We start from the raw sequence: 19,545 nt of genomic DNA, 5'->3' as shown, positions 1-19,545 counted from the left end.
TTTGAGCTCAGTGACTCTTGCTTTTGTCATCCAATGACAGTTTTACTCGGATGATGCAGACTATGAGTAAATGTTTCTTGGCTGCAGTGGTATCGTCTCTGATGACTGGCTGTATTTTAAAGCAAATCAAATGTATCAGAAAAGCTCATATAAACGTGTCAAAAGAAGCATAAGATTTTATATTGTAGTGTTAAAGCTGTAGTTTTGTAAAACATTATGAAATTGTCTGTTCTTAGTTTTTTAAGGAGAACTGAGAGATTCAGATTATCTCATACAACGTGTGTGAAATGTGTAATCATTTTTGGCAATGGGCAGTTTATCAGTATATAGATGGAGTTATATCAAATTAAATAAAAGGAATGTCACCTGTACTGAGTTTGGACTGTTCTTATGTTTCCTAAATCCTGTCTCACTGCATCTGTGTTCACCTTAACCCCAGCCTGAGACGGGGGGCGCTTCCAGGCTTTTTTCTCTGCTGCTGCCTCGTCATTACTCTGCACTGTTTTCTCTCTGAACGCTAATCCAGCAGCTGCGCTGCGCTCGAGCTCTTCGCCCCTCAGCTCGCCTCGCGCGTTTCTCCTCAGCGTCTCGAGCCCGGAGCCTCCATCCCGCGCTTCAGTCAGCACTCGCCACCTTTCTCCTCGCTGACTCCTCTGTCTTCACTGAGGCTATGAAAAAAGCTCGCGTCCTTCTGCTTTTTGAACTGTCCGCGATTTGTCAAATTCTGGGACTGAATAATGAAGGTAAGACCGTCTTCTGAGACTACAGAGCGCAGCTACGCAGTGACCAGCTCTGTTGATGAAGTAACCATACTGAGGAAATTCTGTGCTAATTTGATTGAACAGAACTAAAAAGCAGCGAAAACTGTGAGGAAAAGCAAGAGCTGATAAGTTCGGGTCAGTTTCCTGCTGCGCTCCTCTCGTTTATTCCTTCATAACCTCGGGAAATACTTCTTTGGGAAATGCTTCTCTTAGGCTCATATGAAAACCGTCTGTGCCTGGGTTTATCTGTACCCTCTGACAGAACGGATAGGAATCTGCTCATTTCAGATACGATTTTAACTTATTTAACCTCGTTCCACTGAAACAGCATATTAGCGCCATATTAGCGTAATGGGTGTTATATGAGGTGCCTTGAGACTTCTTTGCTTAATCTTAGAATCAGTTTCATCCTTTTTGTTTCTTCCCGTCGCCGAAAAAGCCTCACTGTCAGACAGTGCAGTGGTGAATGTGACTGCAGTCTCTTGTGAAGGACTTAAGGAAATGACTGAGTCCTGAAAGGAAACAACATGTCAAGAAGTCCAGCACTGCTAAGCAGCAGACTAAGCAGAAGGGGATGTCTAGTGCTTGGTATTTTCTTTTAGGAAGGGAGCACTGGCATTTAATGTTAGAATACACTTTTCGAATTTGCACTGAAACTGAACTGATCCTTCTCTATGGAAACAATATATGTCATTTCTGCCTGAAGGGCCAGTCTCCTAATAGAGTAGAATCACTGTAAATCATTGTTTCTCCCAAAGCCTTTAACAACATGTACTGTGTTATCCAAACTTCAGCCCTTGTAATTAACTGAGCGTTTCCTATTTGGCTAGATTAGTGAGGGTGGACACACACCAGCTGTGACAGAGCCTGGTTTGGCCATTTGAAGATGGTCAGTTCCTAAGGTCACTTTAAAGCAATGTGGCAAAGACTGCAAAAACTATTATTTACAGAGGAGAAAAATAAACCAACATCACAAATGTTTTGTAGCTGAATAAAAGTATTTATGATTTTAAGCAGACAGGAAATCTGTACAGTCATAACAAAGTCACAAAATGTTCTCCAGGTATGGGAACCTCAGTCAACTGAAGCTCTTTACTGCAGGCTGTGTCAGAGTCTTGGTATTTTACAACATCTCAGTCGTGAGTGTTTCCAGTCGTTTTCAGAACATGGAAATCTGGCATCGAGTGTTGGTGCTGAGACGCCGATCTTAAGCTTTCTGTATTACTCATGGCTTTTCAGAGAAGATTACATCTGTGGGCCATACAGGACATTTACTGTTTTGAATGATATGGTATATTATTCCACTTCTTCAGTAATTAGGCCTGGAATTCTTTCTTGCTCTTTGTTCAGACAAGTTTCAATCTTTCACAGAGCAGGTGAAGAGCATTTCAGTTCCTTAGTTTTGCCTGCGGTACATGCTAATTTTCTTCCACATATGCAAAGATGAATACATGAGATCTGGATTTCTACCTTTTAGAAATCATCAAATCCTTGGCTGACAGCCATTGTGGTTACAGATACGCATGAACATTGTGGGATGTGGGAGGCTGACACTGGTAGAAGTGGTTGTGGGGTGTTGGGAGAGGAAAGGCCATTTCAAACATTTAGTCTAATGTTCCTAAGAAACCGTCATTATTCTCTGCTTGGTAAGCTTTTCAAAACCCAAACATGCAGCATCAGAGACCTGGTTTTGAATTTACTGCAGATGGGACTGTTACTCAAAGTTCTGGAATGTCATGTGTTTCCAACTGAAGGGTATTTTGTTGTTTGTATAATAGTGACAAGTAAATACTATACAGTATGTTTTGGTCAGGTCATTCTAAGCCATATTATTGTTCTTAGTCCCTTTAAGATGAGGCATGTAAAATCCAGATTCACTCTCTTATGAGACTGCTAAGCCACAACAAATCTTTCTGGGACCTCTGCCTAGAAAAATGTAACTGTTGGAAGCACTAACCCTGCAACACTAATTGAATTTACACCAACATATATTATTGTGTGTTTGGATTGAATTGAATCGCCAGCTTTATACAAAATTGCTTTTGCTTACTTGACCAAACTTACTTGCAGTAGATCCATCATTAACATGCTGAGAGAAGGGATTCGTGGCACAGTTGTTTCTTTTGGAAACCTTCTAGATTTCCCCTTTGCTCCAAAACAAGATGCCTAGAATGTACTTCCTGTATTCACACAATATGTCCATTGTATTGCCACTTACAACAAAAAGCAAACCTCTTCTAGTGCTTCTCTAAGAGCTCTGGGGGAGTCATACTGTACATGAAACGGGATCAACACTGTGTGACTGGACAGAATGATGGTGAATGTGGTCTGTGGAAAATAAAGGGTCGGGATCTTTTTCCATTTTTTAAGTCACAGTATACTAATGATATAGCAGAAACTGGAGATTTCTGGCCAATGTTCTGAACAATAATACTTGGAAACTCTAAATGGAAAATGGGCGTTTACTGTGCATGCTTGGTTTCTTCACCAAGACCCCATGGTGCAATTTGGTGCCACGGAGTATGCAGGAAATAGAATCAGCTTTTGGGAGTCTTGGCCTTTTGTTCTGTAATTGTGCATAAAAGTGTGGGGGGGTTTAAAAACTCCTTTAATGTAATCTTAACACTGAAAAGATCTGAAATGCCTTTGCTTTGAGGCTGAATTTCTTCTAAATCCAATGTGTTAAAATCACTTTCCTATCTGTAATATTGTCACAAAACATATTTACCCACAGGTTCAGGGTCTGGGTACATGCATCGTAACAGCTATAATGAGGTTGAGCAAGAGCAGGAGACACATTACACTCCAGTGTTGGACCATAAACGTAAGTAATAAATTGGTCTTAAAAAACAGCTCAAGTTGGATGTGTTTCTTGATGTTAAATGAACTCCACAAATTTTATTGCATTGTTGTAATTTTCAATCTGCAAGAGATCTTTGTCAATTTTGGTTTAGACAATCATAGACATAGCGCTTTTTTTTTTTTTTACCTCATTCCATGTCAATTTATCTGGTAGACCCACAGTGGTGTAACACACTTAAAATACCTAATGGAGAGATGACATGTTCCTCCCCCCGGGGTGGAAACCATCGGAGCTCATTGGGCACACGCTGCTTGCTATCTTGTGAACGGGGCTATAAACTGCTGGGACGACCGTCTGTGCAATGCTTAACCAACCGTCGCTGGTCAGGAACCGCTCACTGCCGAAGTAAGTCAACTTTATAGGCCAAGATATTAGGGATGGTATTCACTCTTATCGTATTTAGATCATCATACACTTTTTTTGCGATTTTTAAAGATATGTCATTTAAGTACTCAGATGAAACATAATCCCTGCCAGACTGAACAACATAGCAGGTCACCATACAAACCAGCATATCCTTGCTGTAGGAACAAAGCCTTGTATAAATGCCTGTTTCCATTTCATTTCATTTATGACATCTGGCAGACACACTTACCCAGAGCGATTTACAATTATTTTACACAGGTAGGCAAAGGTAGTGTTAGGAGTCTTGTCCAAGTCTTACCCTTTACATTATGTGTAAATTTCATGATAAATAGACCCAAAGAAATGGCCCAGAATTACTTGGAAAAATCTGGTTCCATTGACTAACATTTAAAAGAAACTATGATTTTTCCTTCTTCTGTGACCTTTTTGGAGATCCGAGGTTTTGTTCCAAGAGCAGTAATATGTTATATTTTGTATTCTGGTATGCTGGATAGCTAGCATAATCACAGAATGCATCCTGGTGTAAGCTGTTTTTTACAGCAGAGAGTTTTCTCAGTTTTATCCAATCAAGTTTACACTTTGTGAATCTCATTTTATTTTTTGAAGCAAAACAGAATCCATTGTGTCAATTTGTGTTGCATTTTCATAAAAATAAAATGCCCTTCTTTTGTTCAGTGTAATAGGTTTGCCAGCCAGTCATATCTCTCACACACACAAACACACACACACACAGACACACACACATTTTCTAAGCCACTTCTCCCTCAGGGTCACGGGGCCAGTCATATCTCACCCAAAATAATCATCAATGCAAAGCTAACTTGAGAACTGTCTAATGATAGCTTCAGTTCTCAAGCCCTTCTCAAATAAGCTCATACATGTTTATGTTTTGTCTGATTCTCTCAGGGGTGCGCTGTCATGTGCTTCCTCTAGTCCAGCAAGGTACTTATACCTGTACCAACGGCTTTGTGGTCGACTCCAGGTGTGATTATACCTGCTTTCCAGGTTACCAGATTGAAGGGGACCGTTATCGCATGTGCCAGGAAGGAGGGACATGGAGTGGAGCAGAGCCCACCTGTGCAGGTATAAGTTGGGCTACATTTTGACAGTCACATATTCATGGCATTGACAGTATAAAAGCAAACAGTGATAAAAACTGTACATTATTTGATTCAATATTCAGTTAGTGTTGTAAGCTAAAACTAAGCTAAAGTAAATGTGTTTTTGAGGCTGGTTAGCAGGTTTCATCTATGCAAGAGATCACCCCATAAACTCTAATTTAGCAGTGCTACCATTACATTATAGGCATTATAATACACTACAGAACTTGTACCCCATTAGATCTGATTGTCCAGTTTTTTTCCAAGAAAAAAAGTGAAAGCTGTTGTTAATGTTCTACCCAACTTCAACTGTTTCAGATCACGACCCTCCCAAACTGAAATGTCCTTTGTCCAGAGTGAAGATTGCAGAACCAGGAAAACTTACCGTCAGGGTATCGTGGGACCGACCTGTTGCCACGGATACTGCTGACAGATCACTGCAGTATGTATACCAAATTTGCTAGCAAAACTATCACAAGTTTGTAAACATGAAACCCATTAACATAAGACTTTTTATTAATGAATTTATAGGGTCTTACGAAATGGACCAGAATCAGGTTCAGAATTAGGTGAGGGGGAACATGTGATTCGCTTCAAGGTCTATGACCAGGCCCGCAACACGGCAACCTGCAAGTTTACTGTGCGAGTTGAAGGTACATCAGCAGAACCAGGGCTGATCTTTTTACTAGCAACATATATACTGGACAGACCAGACATTCCCTTAATATCTCTTAAAGGGGCTGTTAATGTATTTGCAAATATTATTTCAGTGATACTAAGAAAACATGACTTGATCATTAACTAAATTAAAACATTTTCAGGTATATTCACACATGCACTTGCCCACTTGCATATGGTGGATAATTCTTTTTACAATCTCCACAAAATGTAAAGGGCAGTTACCCTGCTCAAATTATGCAAAAAACTAAATCTAAAAAATTAGAGATACACATATGCACTTATGTTTCTCCATGCATTTATTCAGCATTTCCTTTGTCATTCCTACGTAGTCACAGCCAACTAAAAGCCAACAGAGGAAACAAAAGTACTAGAATCTCTTAACTGAAATCAAATACATTGTCAGCCCCTTTAAGCTCTTGAAAAGCAACATCAGGCTAAATACAGTGTCTTGCCAATAAGCTGTATGAACTGAACTGATTGCTTCCTTCTCCCCAGTGCAGAGATGTCCAGTGCTGAAGGAACCTCTGCATGGATATCTGACCTGTTCATCTGATGGAAATAACTATGGAGCTGTGTGCGAGTACCACTGTGATGCTGGCTACGAGATGAGAGGCACTGATACCCGGGTCTGCCTGTTGAACCGCAGTTGGTCAGACCAAGCACCTGAATGTGTCTGTGAGTACTACATACCACATACCACCAGGGATTAAAAAGCTTGGCAAACTCACTTTATCCACAAATCTGCTGACATTTGATTTAATTTTAATGCAGAATATAATTTGACTGCATTGATCATTAATGGCACATTAATGAAAAACGCTCAGTCCAACTGACATGCTACATGAAATACAGCCTCTACAGACAGCCATGTCAATGGACAATTATCATTACAGCTATTTCATTCAAAGCACCATGCACACCTGAGTACTGAGCAAACACATGAGAAACTGTGCTACAGATAAGCACCCTATGCACTGAAATATACATGGTAGGACAAGACAGGCTCTCTATAGCTGATTTTGCAGTTAAGAAAATTAAAACAAAAATTACTGTTTATACATTGCAATTCTATTCAGCCAAACAGAGTAAAAGTCAGCATGTACAGACGTTGGTAGAAAATGGTTGAGTACGAGTAAATAAGAAGAGTAGCGGACAACACCCCCTATGAGTACTGGTACAGATACATTCCTAAAAGCGACAATATATATTTTGTTCAGTCAGTTCAATTCAATTATTGTGTATGTGCTAAGTGGAAACAGTATTTGAGTGGGAAAGCAGTTTCTCTAATAAGGATTTAGACTCTACTTAGATTCTACATGGTGCCTTTTTCTAGTGATGGAGATCAAAACTGACATCAGGTCTGCTGGTGCCCTACTTGACCAGTTCTATGAGAAAAGAAGGCTTCTTATTGTGTCCACCCCAAGTGTATCTGACCAATACTACAAGCTTCAGAACATCATGCTACAGGTCTGGAACTTTAGTCATATATAAAACCTATATATGGAATATAGATGGTTCAGTTATTATTAAACATTCTCTCAAAATATTTTTTTCTCAGAAAGCTGGATGTGGTCTGGATCTTCGACACGTGACTGTGATTGAGTTATTAGGAACGTCACCTCGAGAAGTTGGCCGGATTAAAGAGCAGCATTTAGATGCTGAGGTCATAGAGGGCCTCAGGTAAGCTTTAACACATTTACTGCATCACACACCAAGTGGTTACACACAGAATGACTTTGCAATTGATGGTAAAAACAATGAAATATAAAGATGCCACATTCTTTGTTCAGTCTACAGGCTTAAAGATAAAATTGTACCGTAATGCGTTTGTTTGTCATGTATATGTAAATTACAGGCAAGCTCTGCAGATATCTCGATCCTACTTCAACATGGTTTTGTTGGATGAAATGGGTGTCGATCGAGAGCGTTTCATTAACCCCACCACCTCAGATGAGCTCTACTCTTACATCGAGGAATACCTGCTCTCAGAAGAGGAACGAGAAAGGCTGGAGCTAAACAGAGACCTCTGTGACTGAGCCTGGACCAATCAACTCTATATCAACACCCAACACAGGAGAGGCTGTGAAGAGCAAAACTCTAGAGATACTAGATTAGCTACTATTGCTTTCATAAGGTTTCAAAACATCTTTTTCTTAAGCATTTGGCCAGTCTGTATGGACATTTAGTGCTTTTTATAAGTCACATTTTTAAGCCTTTACACATAAAAGGGTATTTCATAACCCCCAGTATTTTTGTACTCACTACAGACAACAGGGACAGTAGAAAATGTAATTTAATATTTATTAAGTGCTTTGTATATAGGTGTTTAAAGGGTGCCCAGAGTGTTCACTGGGATTGCGTCATTACAAGGCAAATAATTAGCATTTCAGCATACAAATTTTGGTGTTATATAACTGTGGTGCAGTTATAAGGCATGACTGCAATAAAATAAAAATGAAGTTGTCTGGACCCAAATTAAGCAGGAATTAATTGTGTTATTTACATAAAAAAGGTGACAAAATAAATACTCAGTTGCAGCCATGCTATAAAAAAAACCCACTCAGTTCACTGGTTAAATTGGCTTGTGAGTTTGTACTTTCTTAAAAATAAAAATACATTTTGTGAATGTACAACCAAAATGTATGTTAAAACTGTACCATTACACGCTTGGGGTCATCTTTAGTGTTTATACTTTTTAATATGGCAAATCTAAATGTTTTCATTAAATTAAAAGGTTTAATTTGTCCCGCTCCTATGTTAGGTTTTGTTAGGTTTGACATCAGATTTTGGAGGGTGTCCTTACATGCCCTTGCCCATGGAGGAACGCAGTTGGAGAGTGCCCTCTGCCCATGAGTCTGGGAACTGCATCATCTTCTGCCACAGAGACACTTCCTCTTCTGTAGAGTCGGCCACCCACTCATGCTTATTTTCCTTCAGCCGGACTGTGGGCATTTGTCAACTTAACATCAGTTATTTCTGTCAGGTAGCTATGTCTATGTCTTAATCTCAATTCTAAAGTAGTAGCACAATATTATTGGGGCATAATTATGTAAAATCAACCAGCTAAAGTGGCATTACCATCAAAAAAATGCAGTATACGCGCTAATACAGTGGTCACCGACTGTTCTCCTAGAGATCTACTTTCCTGCAACTATGAAGTTCCAACCTGCATCTAACATGCTACCTCCTCCCTATATCCACATTCACAACAGCCAATCAAGGACTTTAGAAGTTAATTTTCTGTAAGTATTGTAATTTGAACTGCAATCCATTTTAATGACAAAGGAATCATTCAGAACATCACAAAGTACACAGATCTAGCTCTGCATAGCCATTGTGTCATATCCACTCACCTGCCCCTGAGCTCAGACGGACTCCCCCCAAAAAGTCATTGCTGGACATGGCCTCTCGGTCCCAGACAGTGAGCTCCAGACACATGCCCTTCAGCTGCTCCAGACTCAGCTCTTTGTAAACAAATGTGTGGTCATAATGAGGGTTCACCGTTTTCTTCACCACCTGCGTCTTCTTCTTGTTCGACTTTCCCTTGGATGGCAGCAGGTATCTGGAAAAAAGTCACCACAAAGAAGAATACACTGAAAAAAAAAAAAATGAGCCATCGTTGAAGCCCCTTAAAATGAAACTTAAGACGTCAAGAAATTGTCTTTAGAATGGGAGAGTCATACTAACCCTTTTACGAAAGAATCGGAAGTGCCCCCTGCTTTCATTGCAGAAAGATTCTTGGCCTCCTTTATTAACACATGCAGCTCTCCACCATTGTCTATTTTGGCCTTTTTTCCTGAGTCGAAGAGAAAAGGAGGAGAGATTATTTCTTGGTTCTAAGATAACGTTGCATTGTGACAAGCTACTTTCTCAAGTTCTCACCTCGAGACTTTTCTGCAGGTGTCTTTTTCTCCGAGATGTACTTTAAGGAAATCACCAGTTCTCCTTTGTACTGGGCAAAAGCAGATGGTGCCAAAGAGTTGGTTGCCTGCAAAGAGAAATGATGACCATTATTTAATACTGCAAAGTTGCATTATTTAATACTGCAAGAGTGGGAAACAAAATTAAAATGGCTGTAAAAATCTAAAAAATGTAAAATCTGTAAATTACCAAAAGACTGAAATTGAGAATGTGGAGAAGTTTCCTCTTTTATATCTCAGAAGAAAGATGAAAACAAATTAACTGAGAAGGATTAGACCTTTGAGCTAGGAAAGCACATTCCAGTACCTTTCCCTTGAGGGCCACACACTCTTCGTGAGCAGAGTCAATGTCATGGCAGTCCAGTGGCACTTCCACCTCCCCAAGAAACGCGTTGCGGCCAAAACGGTCATAGTGCCAGACCGACAGCTGGAGGATACGAGTCATCAGCTGGGAGCGAGTGATGGAGTACTATAAAAAAATGGAGAAGTGAGGGAGGTGTACACATCTGCTCCTAATCCAGAGTGATGAATGAGGTAATGAGTGTGTCAAAATGTGGATTTGCTTTCCAAGTGGACCAGTTTACACTAAACACCTTGTCAAGTTGGGATTTCAAATGCATGCACTATTTACTAATTTGAATTAAAGAGAAAGCAGTCATAAGAATCAATATGTGCGTTTCAGAGATAACAGTTTACTTATCAGTGGTACAAATATAATGAGATACCAGAGGTCACCTCCTGCATACTCTGGAAAGTACGTTACCGAGCACACCAAGGGCATATGTCCGTATGGTTATCAAGGGCGTATGTCCGATTCTTTTTGCCAGGTTATATATGGGGTCATATACTTTTTTTCATATATGCCACTATTCTTATCATATTGTTTTACAAGGGTTAGGTAATTGGAACACATTTGTGAACCACTGAGTCAGGCGATATGGTATTGTCTAGTCTTTCTTCAAGTTCTGCATTATGATCACCCATACTACACCATTTCTTTAAAGAACTGAATATACTGCAGCATACAAATGTGGCAATACCTTCAAAGTCTCGTTGTAGTTGGGGTTGACAGTCTTACTTTTGATAGCAGTTTTCTTCTTGCTCTGACGGGACTTGTCTGGGAGAAGGTAGCTCTTGACATATCTATAGGATGAAAGCAGAATTCTATTCAGCATTCTGATAGAGCAAGTCTACCCCCGTCCATACAACTGATTACTTTTCCTTCTGGAACCAGAGCATCTTAAAGTAGGTTACACAGCTGGAAAGTTATACGGCTTGACAGTAGAGAATTTCCACAGTTGGGGTCTTAACAACATACTGATGAGTTGCACAAAACAGGAGGAATACTAGACAACAATGCTTAAAAGGGGAATTCCAACACTTTGTGTATAATTAAATTGTTAAAATGCAAAAACAGTCGTCATTTAGAATTGTTTGATGTGAAATGCACCATTCTAGATAAACCTACTAAGTCAGAATTATTCATAGTGGTTAGGAATCAGATGTTTAAAGAGTTTAATGCCTCTAAAAGCTACTTCACAGAAAGCTATCATTTTAAATGGTTATGAATACATTGTTTTATGTTTTTTTTTGCCTAAAACATTAAATCATTTTTGTTGCAGGGATAAAATGCAGTGTTTAATGCAATAAAGCATGCAATGAAAACTTTTTTTTCTTCATATTTCACACAGTTTTTCCATCACCAACACAAAAACTCACTAGTCTTTGGTCATTTTGGATAGCAAATAAATAGATACGATTAGACATGGTGACCCCTGGTTCCTGTGACCACTGAACACAAAGTCTAAATTAGTAGGTTTCTTTTTAAATGCACCATTTGACATCAAACCACTCTGACTTCCATTTCAACTATTAAATTGTGCAGAAATCAAATCCATAGAATTCTTCTCAATTAGTTTAGAACAAGTGAAAACAAATGCTGATCTATTTTTAATACTAACGGGTTGCATTTCTTTTTGGCAGCGTCTGCATAAGCCAGCCCACAGCACTCTTTGACCATAACTGACAGGCTCTGAGCTGCTTCATCATAGTGGAGGGAGAAGACGATTTCTCCCGTCACATCCACAGTGTCATAATCTCCTCCCTCACTGTACACACTCGTCATACTGCCCAAAGTGCTCTGTAACAATGCAAACATATTTTCATTATGAATCAAATTTACATAAAACAACAAGAACTACAGTAGACAAGGATTCAGCATTTTACCCTAGAGCTCCGAAGGCTGGTGGTACTTCTACCCACAGTCTTTCTGTGCATGCTGACCAAACTGTCAATGTCTTCCTCCTCCTCCTCTTCATCCTGGAGAAACAGTCATGTAAACTGAGATTCCAGTAACCTTTTGGCTTTTCTGTGATTCAAAGTTTTTTTTCTTTTTAGAAATGTGTGTTGGGGGCTGCAACGGTAAGAAACAAGCAGCCTGTAGCAGGAAAAAAGTGCGTATTCAAAAAAATAAATAAATACATTAAAAATAAAAAAAAAAAATTAAAAAAAAAACACCACACACTCATACTGTGTGACATGATGTTGTTTGTGGTATATGTCTTCCTGTGAGGTAGTGTTTGAGTAGACTGAGCATGATGGCCTACTTTTAGCACTTCTAAACTTAAATGTATGTAAACTCTACATTTTTTTCAAAAAAGGGAAAAAAAAGTCATCAACCAATGCTGAAGGTTTCATTACTGAAAGGTTTCAATATTGGTAGTGGCATTAAAGGAAGTGGCATCATGCCATTTCTAATCAAACTATTGAATTTGACTGAGTATGTCAAAATAGGAAACTCACTACGTTGAGCCCTGGGACTGACTTGCTTCTGTCTCCCATAGAGGATGTGGTGACATCAGTGCTGTCTTTACGCACGTCCGTTACAGAGCTTGGCTTGAAATCTAAATGAACAAATAGTGGTTTACAATACATTAAGAGGTCAGATGGAACTGCCCTGCACTGCTGGCACAATGACTGTATGACAATGCAGCAATGTAAATGCTACATGTGTAACAGAGAGAGAATAGACACTGTATTTCATGTGAATTTCACAGTATTGAGCGTTTGTTCAGTATGTGGTGGTGTTTTGGAGCCCTCTACTGGTGTGTGGCGAACTGCAGATTGCAGCATTTTGTTCCTCTTGAGCTACCATACCGCAGCAGACAGAGTTTTCTATGCTGCAGGTAGGAGCTTCTGGCTTTTTGTCCCGCAATTTATTAATGATTTAACGATTGAAAATCTGGAAATAATTCTCGGGTAGCAACTCTTATGAAACCTAGCGGTTATTTTTGCAGGAAATGCACAGTTTTGGTTTGTATGGAAGACTTTATGGGTGTTGTTACTGTTTGTTTTTCCATGCAGACCTTAGCTGGGCTAGCTTGTTAGCTCTATTTTGCCTTTGCTCTTGTTATCTTAGTGGGCTGTAACATACTCTTCCCCTACTAAAGAGATGTTTTCTTCATGCAGTTCTGCTGTGTACAGTTTGCAGTCGTCACACCAGTGAAAGATGAGTTTTGAAAATTTCTCTTTGTTTTCCAGAATAAAACATGGGCAAAGAGATTCCAGTGTGTCTGCGAGTGCTTGTTATGCCAGTCCCTGTGTTAATATAGGAGAAAAAATCCGTTACACATGCTCAACTTCTCATTGAGGCAGTGGGGAAAAAAGCACTTTCTTTACTGTGAATTCAAGTTTCTAATGAGCCTGTTGAAGTTACTGGATCTAGATCAAGAGGTGGATATGTTTACCCAAGGGGAGTGTTTCGAAACCGCCATTCAGAGGAAGTTAATGCCACAGTGTACACCACATTTGCTGTTTGTGCAAACATACCACAGTGTCAACCTCCAGTAATGCTACAACTATCACTAGTTTTTGCTTACCTCTGAAAAATACCTTTAATTTCTATTCTTGAAACATAGCAGAATTTGTTCATGTTAGAAAAGGATCTTGTTTCTTGTAATTCATTAAGACACTACCTGATAATTTGTGCACTCGTCTGACACTCTTCTTGAAAAGCCCATCAACATCATTGAAGTTCTCTGAGCAGGGGTTAATGTGATGAATTAAAGAAGACTGGGGAGAAGAGAGGGGAGAGAAAGATTCAATCAGCTGTGCAAGTGAAGAAAGTGAAGCAGAAAATACAGGAACTCAGTGATATGTTCTGTAAGGTTATGACTGCTTTGTTTATATTACTTTAACTGTAACATATACTTTTCTCATTACCCATCTAGTAGGTATATGCTGTATGTGTTTTGATCATTGTTGTTATGATCTTTCAGCTCCATGGCTAAATGATCCATATACAATGGCATGAAAATCTACTAGACTTGCTTATCTCATTTTTAAAGATTTCATATATTTAGTGTAATTCATCATGTGATGGAATCCATTTGGTCTTGTGCCATTTATCTCTAGGTTGATGTACTTGATGCTGATAATATGTGCTGTCCAGCTGTGTTGTAGCTCACACTTAACTTTCACATGCTGAAGGTTCTCCACAAGGGAGAGCTATTAGTACTGAAGTAGCTTGTGTGTGCATCATCAAAATGGAGGACCTTGCAATACTGCTTATGGAAACAATTGAGGTTATAATATGAAGAACATTCATTTCCTCAGGTAGGTCGTGGATAACCACAGGCAAAAAAGCAGCAGGAGTTCAATTGAGACTTTTAAAAGATTTATGAGGTCCTACGGACAGTATTTTATAGGACATACTATGGAAACGTACTGCCTTTCACTGCACATTATGGCTCCAAAACTAAATTCTCATCTCCTTTTAACATTTCTTACTGAAGCAAAACAGAATCGTGAAGTAAACAAAGCAACATTCAGTCAACCATTAAAAAACTTCCTCCTATGTTCACATATTTGGTGGACCCTTTTTGTACATACAATACAACACAACAACTTAGTGTCTGACTAATCTATTCCACATAAAAAAATATTAATAAATAAGTAATCAAAGATGAATAATTGGGGTTTTGTGTCTCAATACCATTTTCTAATTGAAAAAAAAATCTGATAAATCAATTTGATATCTCTGTACACTCACAGTCTCAGTGCCAGAGGTAGATCCAGAAGGACTGTGGGTTTTAGAAGGTGCAGAAGCAGTCACACTGACAGCAGAGCCTGCTGGACTGGACTTATTCACCACCTCTCCTTTCCTAAAAGAAAAAGAAAAACGGCTTCTATTTAACAGCTACTGTGCAAGAAAATACTTTCCTTGTTCCACACAAAAAAACAGGCTTTACCTCTGCAGTGACGGTGTACTGTGCAAGGAATGTGTGTCTGCACGGCTGCTGCTGAGACTGGTTCTCTCTGAGTCTGTGTCACTGCGCTGCAGTTGCTCATTGGAAGGGCTGAGAGTCAGACAAATGTTACTGCTTTACCACTAACAGATTTTCTCCCAGAAAAGGCTTGGCTTAGTGTAAGCTGAAAGTCTTCTTCTTAAATGTCCAGTTTTGTAAATTTATATTTGCAGGTTTTGGTGTTGTGCCCCATTTAATTTTCCGTTTGGGACTATTTAGGTCAATACAAAGTCCTCAAACATATTTTGTGTGCATTGTGCTTTACAGTGCTCACAAAGTGTTATCACAGATGCACTGAAAGATGCATCAGTTATTTTGTAGGAATATATTAAAATAGAGAAGATCTTTGAAAACCACAATAGACATTATTGTTACCACTGATTTTGTGTTTGGACCATTATTTATTTATTTATTTATTTTAAGAATGTTCATTCTTTATATTCATAATCTCCATTATGCTATTTAGCTTTACTTTCTGAATGACTGCTACTTCTTAAATATATTGCCAATTATTTAAATCCTGGGGCTGTCTCCACCTGGTGGTGAGATATACTTACACCCTGTTGGTCTGTGCAAGGTCCTTCAGTCTGGGTCTAGGTACAGGTAAAGTCTGGCTGGAGTTTAACTCTGTACTGTTCAGCAGCACCTCTCCCACAGTTTCACGCTTCTTCACTGGAATTGTGCCAAATTTCAGAAATAGGAAGTGTCACAGTCCATTTAATGATTAATAGAAAACATGTGCATACTAATTCACTGTTTTCCATATTAAAAGACTACAATTCAACCCAAATATCTCACTTCTTTCCCGTTACTCTCTGACTGTATCTCTAAAAAATAAAGTGAACACAAGCTTCATCTCTATCACACTGCCTGGTATCTGTTTCCTGCACTCACTCGGAGGCCTCTTCCTGAGGGAGGCTCGCACTATGTCGTGTCCTGGAGTTGTGGAAAAGCGGTTAACCCTCTGGTCATAGAACCAGTCGCCTGTACTCTTCTTTAGGTCTCTGGGAAGGAGAAACAATAAACACAGCACTTTCTTCCATTAAACATTAACTAGCTGCATTAAACTAAACACCTAATTTTCCAGTCCACTGCGTCTCTGAAGGATGAGGACCGGCACTTCAGCTGGACTGAATCAGAGTGAAAGATTATGGGGTATGTGGGAATACTCACGCCTCCTTGGCACACACGCTGCACACCCAGGATCTGTTTGGTCGGACGGAGCGACAGTTTTGGCACACCTGGTGTTTGCATGCTGGGCACTGGTTGGTGCGGGAACCTAAACGACCCAGGGGCTCCTGGCAGCGCCCGCAGCTGCGCTCACTGTAATTCCCACTGCTGCGCTTTGCTCCCTTCCTTCTGATCTCCAACAACTCTGTCTTCAGCCTCCTGTAGATATCAAGAGCTGCACTCATCTGGTGTTCAGGACTCATGGCATAACTTTTGCACAGGCCACAATTTTGCTCATAGTTTTTTCCCCCAATATGTTAAATTCAGCAAATGCCTGTTAAAATGTGCTGAAGTTTTTCACCTTTCCACGTTCACAAATTGAATGTTTTGCCCAACTGTGATACAGATCTGTTGTTTTTGAGATACTATGTTTTTGCAACTTACAGGTGACCAAATTATTATAATGATTATTATGATCAGATTATAGTCACATTTGCATGCATTTCCACATTGGTTGTCACAATAATGATGTAGACATTTGTGCAAAGACAAGCATTGGGTCAAGCTATAGTATGATTTTCTAATTTACGTGTTGCACTTTTTGCCATTAAGTAACATTATCTATTGATAATAAAAAACACCATCTGACCAGCCACATGTCCAATGATTCGATCTGAAACCACATACAAATGTGGCCTGAATCTGATTGGAAAAAGTCAAATTGGAAACTACTTAGCTAAAGCACTGATGTAAGGGCACAGACAGCAGCATTTCTCCACTCACTTCACCCGCTGCTCCTCCAGTCGTCTCAGCTCCTCATCCCTGTGCAACACATTCAAGATCAGCTCCCGCTCCGAGTCAGTCAGGAGGGACACGTTGATTGTCTCCATGGTCTGCACCATCTTAGCCCAACAAACTTTTGCTTTCAAGGACAAAAGATACCTATAAGCTGACAGAGTTGGACCGACGCCTAAAGCTAACAAAATAGTGCTCATGTCAACAAAAACTACATTTGCCACTTTGCATTTGACAAAACATACTGAGTAAAACACACATTAGCAGAGGCTGACTGTGAATATCTGCTCAATTCTTGTTATACAAACAGTGTAGGACTCTACTATTTGAAGAAAGGGTAGAGACTTTGATACAGTGCTACAGCGACAAATAGAGGGAGTGTACTTTTTTTTGGTGTTTCTATGCAGAGTGGCTATTGCTGCCAGTGAGGCAGTAGCTGCGTAATTTAGCAAGGCATTATGGCAGCCTAATGTTCAGCGTAACATAACATGTAGATCAGGGGACTCACAGGCTTTGAGACACATAGGCTATCATCTAAAGGCACTGAGCCCAGACCAGGTATAGCATTAATTGCATTTGCACCACTTCTGGGATCCATTTGCCCTCTAAGCTAAATTTGTTTAACAAACAGAGGCCATTTACATTTTGCAAGTTATCCAGCACACACAAGCGGCATTAAAAATCTGCAAGTCTTCAGAACCTACACTCAAGTCATAAGAGACCACAAGATCTGGGAGCATGAGAACAGTCACCTTGATTTGTTGCTCCGCAAAATACTTGACAAGCATCAAACATCCATGATTTGTGCCGCTCAGCATGGAACTTCCAGGGGACAACGGGTACCACGGGAAAAGGGCCTGGCAGAAAAGGAAAGGCAAAAAACAACATCAAGAAGTCAGCATATCACAACGTTCCCACCCTCTAAGGCCACAGAGTCATGGGTGGAGTTCTTTAGTTAACATTTATTTAATGATGTTGCTCAGGGCTGTTAATAATCACCAGCTCCAATGAACCACACAATCTGAACTTTAGTTTCCAGAAGTGTGAGAAAGCAATGAAAACAAACCACTGAGCATTAAAACAACTCATCAGTAAAACTGGTTTGGGGAGGGTGCATATCCTATAACACAAATATTACCCTTCAGTGGAAGGCTTTTTCCTCATTGTTTAAACACTCTGTGAAAGGAATTCAGAGGTGAACAGCCCACCACATCTGCCTGAACAAAGACCATCTTAAACTGCCCATGGTCACAGATAAGGCCAGAGGAATTCGTTCTGCTTTAAGACATGAAAGCAGTGAGCAGAAGAGCCTCACCATACTTAAGTACATATACAAAGTTACTTCAGTACAACAAAGATAATTCAAGTAAGAGCGCGAAAAAAAAACAGCTCCTGAAGTACTGAGTTCCCTTTAGAACTGCAGTGGAACTTTTTAGAACATCCAGCATACTAACTCATGAACTGACGTTAATAAGGCTCTATTCTTCTCCTTTTTGGAAGGATTTGGTCCAAAATGAAAAGCTAAAGCTCCAAAATGAGAAGCGTGAGCAACAACAAAACAGAATAAATATAAAATGAAACATAAAAACGTAACTAAGTACTTACATTCAAGCATTTCCCCCTACCCAAAATATTTAAAATGTACTTTTTGTGAATGTTTAGAGAAGAAATGCTTTAAGTTACTTACTTCAGAACTGACTTCTGTGTCAAATCTGGTGATTTAAATGAAAATGTTTCACCCCAAAGCCCTTCTATTTACATGTGCTGCTAAAAGCTGTGTTCACATGCCGACGTTAAAGCAGCCGAGCTGAAAATGCAAGTTAATAGCAGCTTCAGGCTACATAACCAAGTAGCACAACGAAGAAAGCTCACACCCAGTTCAGCGAGGCCAAACCAGTCCAGTATTAAATGAACTATTAAACCACAGTACAAGCTTCCCTTTTTTACTAAACTACTGCACAGTCGAACATGAAAACCATTAGTCTTGTGGTCTGCTCTAACTTACCGAAGCTGCTTCGAGTTCTGCTTATTATCCGGCTTTTAATTTCCTCAGACCGCGGAGTGTTTTCCTTTTTTGGAAAACAGCAGATCCCCTGAAGACGGACAAAAAACCTCAGTTTTTCTCTATAAAGCTACATTTGGCCGAGGAAGCAAACACGACTCGACTGTCTCGCACTGGCGAACAGGTGTAGAGCAGCTTCGTTTTCTGCGACAGCCGAACACGTCAGTTTCCTCCTCCAGTTAACTCCCACCTAAACACATCAGATGAACTGATAAACGCTGTAGTTTATTTTACTTGCATACACAAGATCACTGAGAATGATTTGGAGGAAGTTTAGCAATCTGTATTCTCCGCAGAACGAAAATGCAAACGAGAATCCTCACTAGGAAGATCTGAAATGCTCTTTAGGACTCCAGTCGTTTTGAGAGACACGCACGCACACCCACACGCACACGCACACAAAGTTTATGACGAAAACCTACGATTATATCCAGAATAACTACACTGAGCAATAATTAAGCACTACAACACACTAGGTATATAAGCAGGTTTGATGATTAGATAACAACACATACATCCAC

At 39.7% G+C, this 19,545-nt stretch overlaps 2 protein-coding genes across 3 annotated transcripts; one reads left to right on the top strand and one right to left on the bottom strand.

Moving 5' to 3' along the window:
* Positions 1–495: 495 nt before the first annotated feature.
* srpx2 (sushi-repeat containing protein X-linked 2) lies at positions 496–8,246 on the top strand. Of its 2 annotated transcripts, none has more exons than XM_017698417.2 (10): positions 496–743; positions 3,496–3,585; positions 3,778–3,969; positions 4,996–5,073; positions 5,409–5,532; positions 5,622–5,743; positions 6,267–6,446; positions 7,105–7,238; positions 7,330–7,451; positions 7,627–8,246. In XM_017698417.2, the coding sequence occupies exons 1-10, from the start codon at positions 671–673 to the stop codon at positions 7,805–7,807; spliced, it is 1,296 nt and encodes a 431-aa protein (XP_017553906.1). In that variant the 5' UTR covers positions 496–670; the 3' UTR covers positions 7,808–8,246. The 2 variants fall into 2 exon arrangements, with proteins under 2 accessions (XP_017553906.1, XP_017553905.1); XM_017698416.2 differs by having other exon boundaries at positions 497–743; positions 4,897–5,073.
* sytl4 (synaptotagmin-like 4) lies at positions 8,059–19,379 on the bottom strand. Its single transcript, XM_017698414.2, has 18 exons — positions 18,968–19,379; positions 17,715–17,819; positions 16,951–17,089; positions 16,171–16,386; positions 15,892–16,001; positions 15,555–15,669; positions 14,941–15,048; positions 14,742–14,853; positions 13,666–13,762; positions 12,494–12,594; positions 11,918–12,010; positions 11,653–11,831; positions 10,732–10,834; positions 9,999–10,160; positions 9,654–9,759; positions 9,459–9,567; positions 9,125–9,333; positions 8,059–8,713 (listed from the first exon to the last, which is right to left on the bottom strand). The coding sequence occupies exons 2-18, from the start codon at positions 17,755–17,757 to the stop codon at positions 8,571–8,573; spliced, it is 2,145 nt and encodes a 714-aa protein (XP_017553903.1). The 5' UTR covers positions 17,758–17,819; positions 18,968–19,379; the 3' UTR covers positions 8,059–8,570.
* Between the last annotated feature and the right edge of the window lie 166 nt (positions 19,380–19,545).

Source organism: Pygocentrus nattereri, chromosome 8 (genome assembly GCF_015220715.1).
Source record: "Pygocentrus nattereri isolate fPygNat1 chromosome 8, fPygNat1.pri, whole genome shotgun sequence".
Taxonomy (NCBI): domain Eukaryota; kingdom Metazoa; phylum Chordata; class Actinopteri; order Characiformes; family Serrasalmidae; genus Pygocentrus; species Pygocentrus nattereri.
This window is presented reverse-complemented; position numbering and strand designations above follow the sequence as displayed.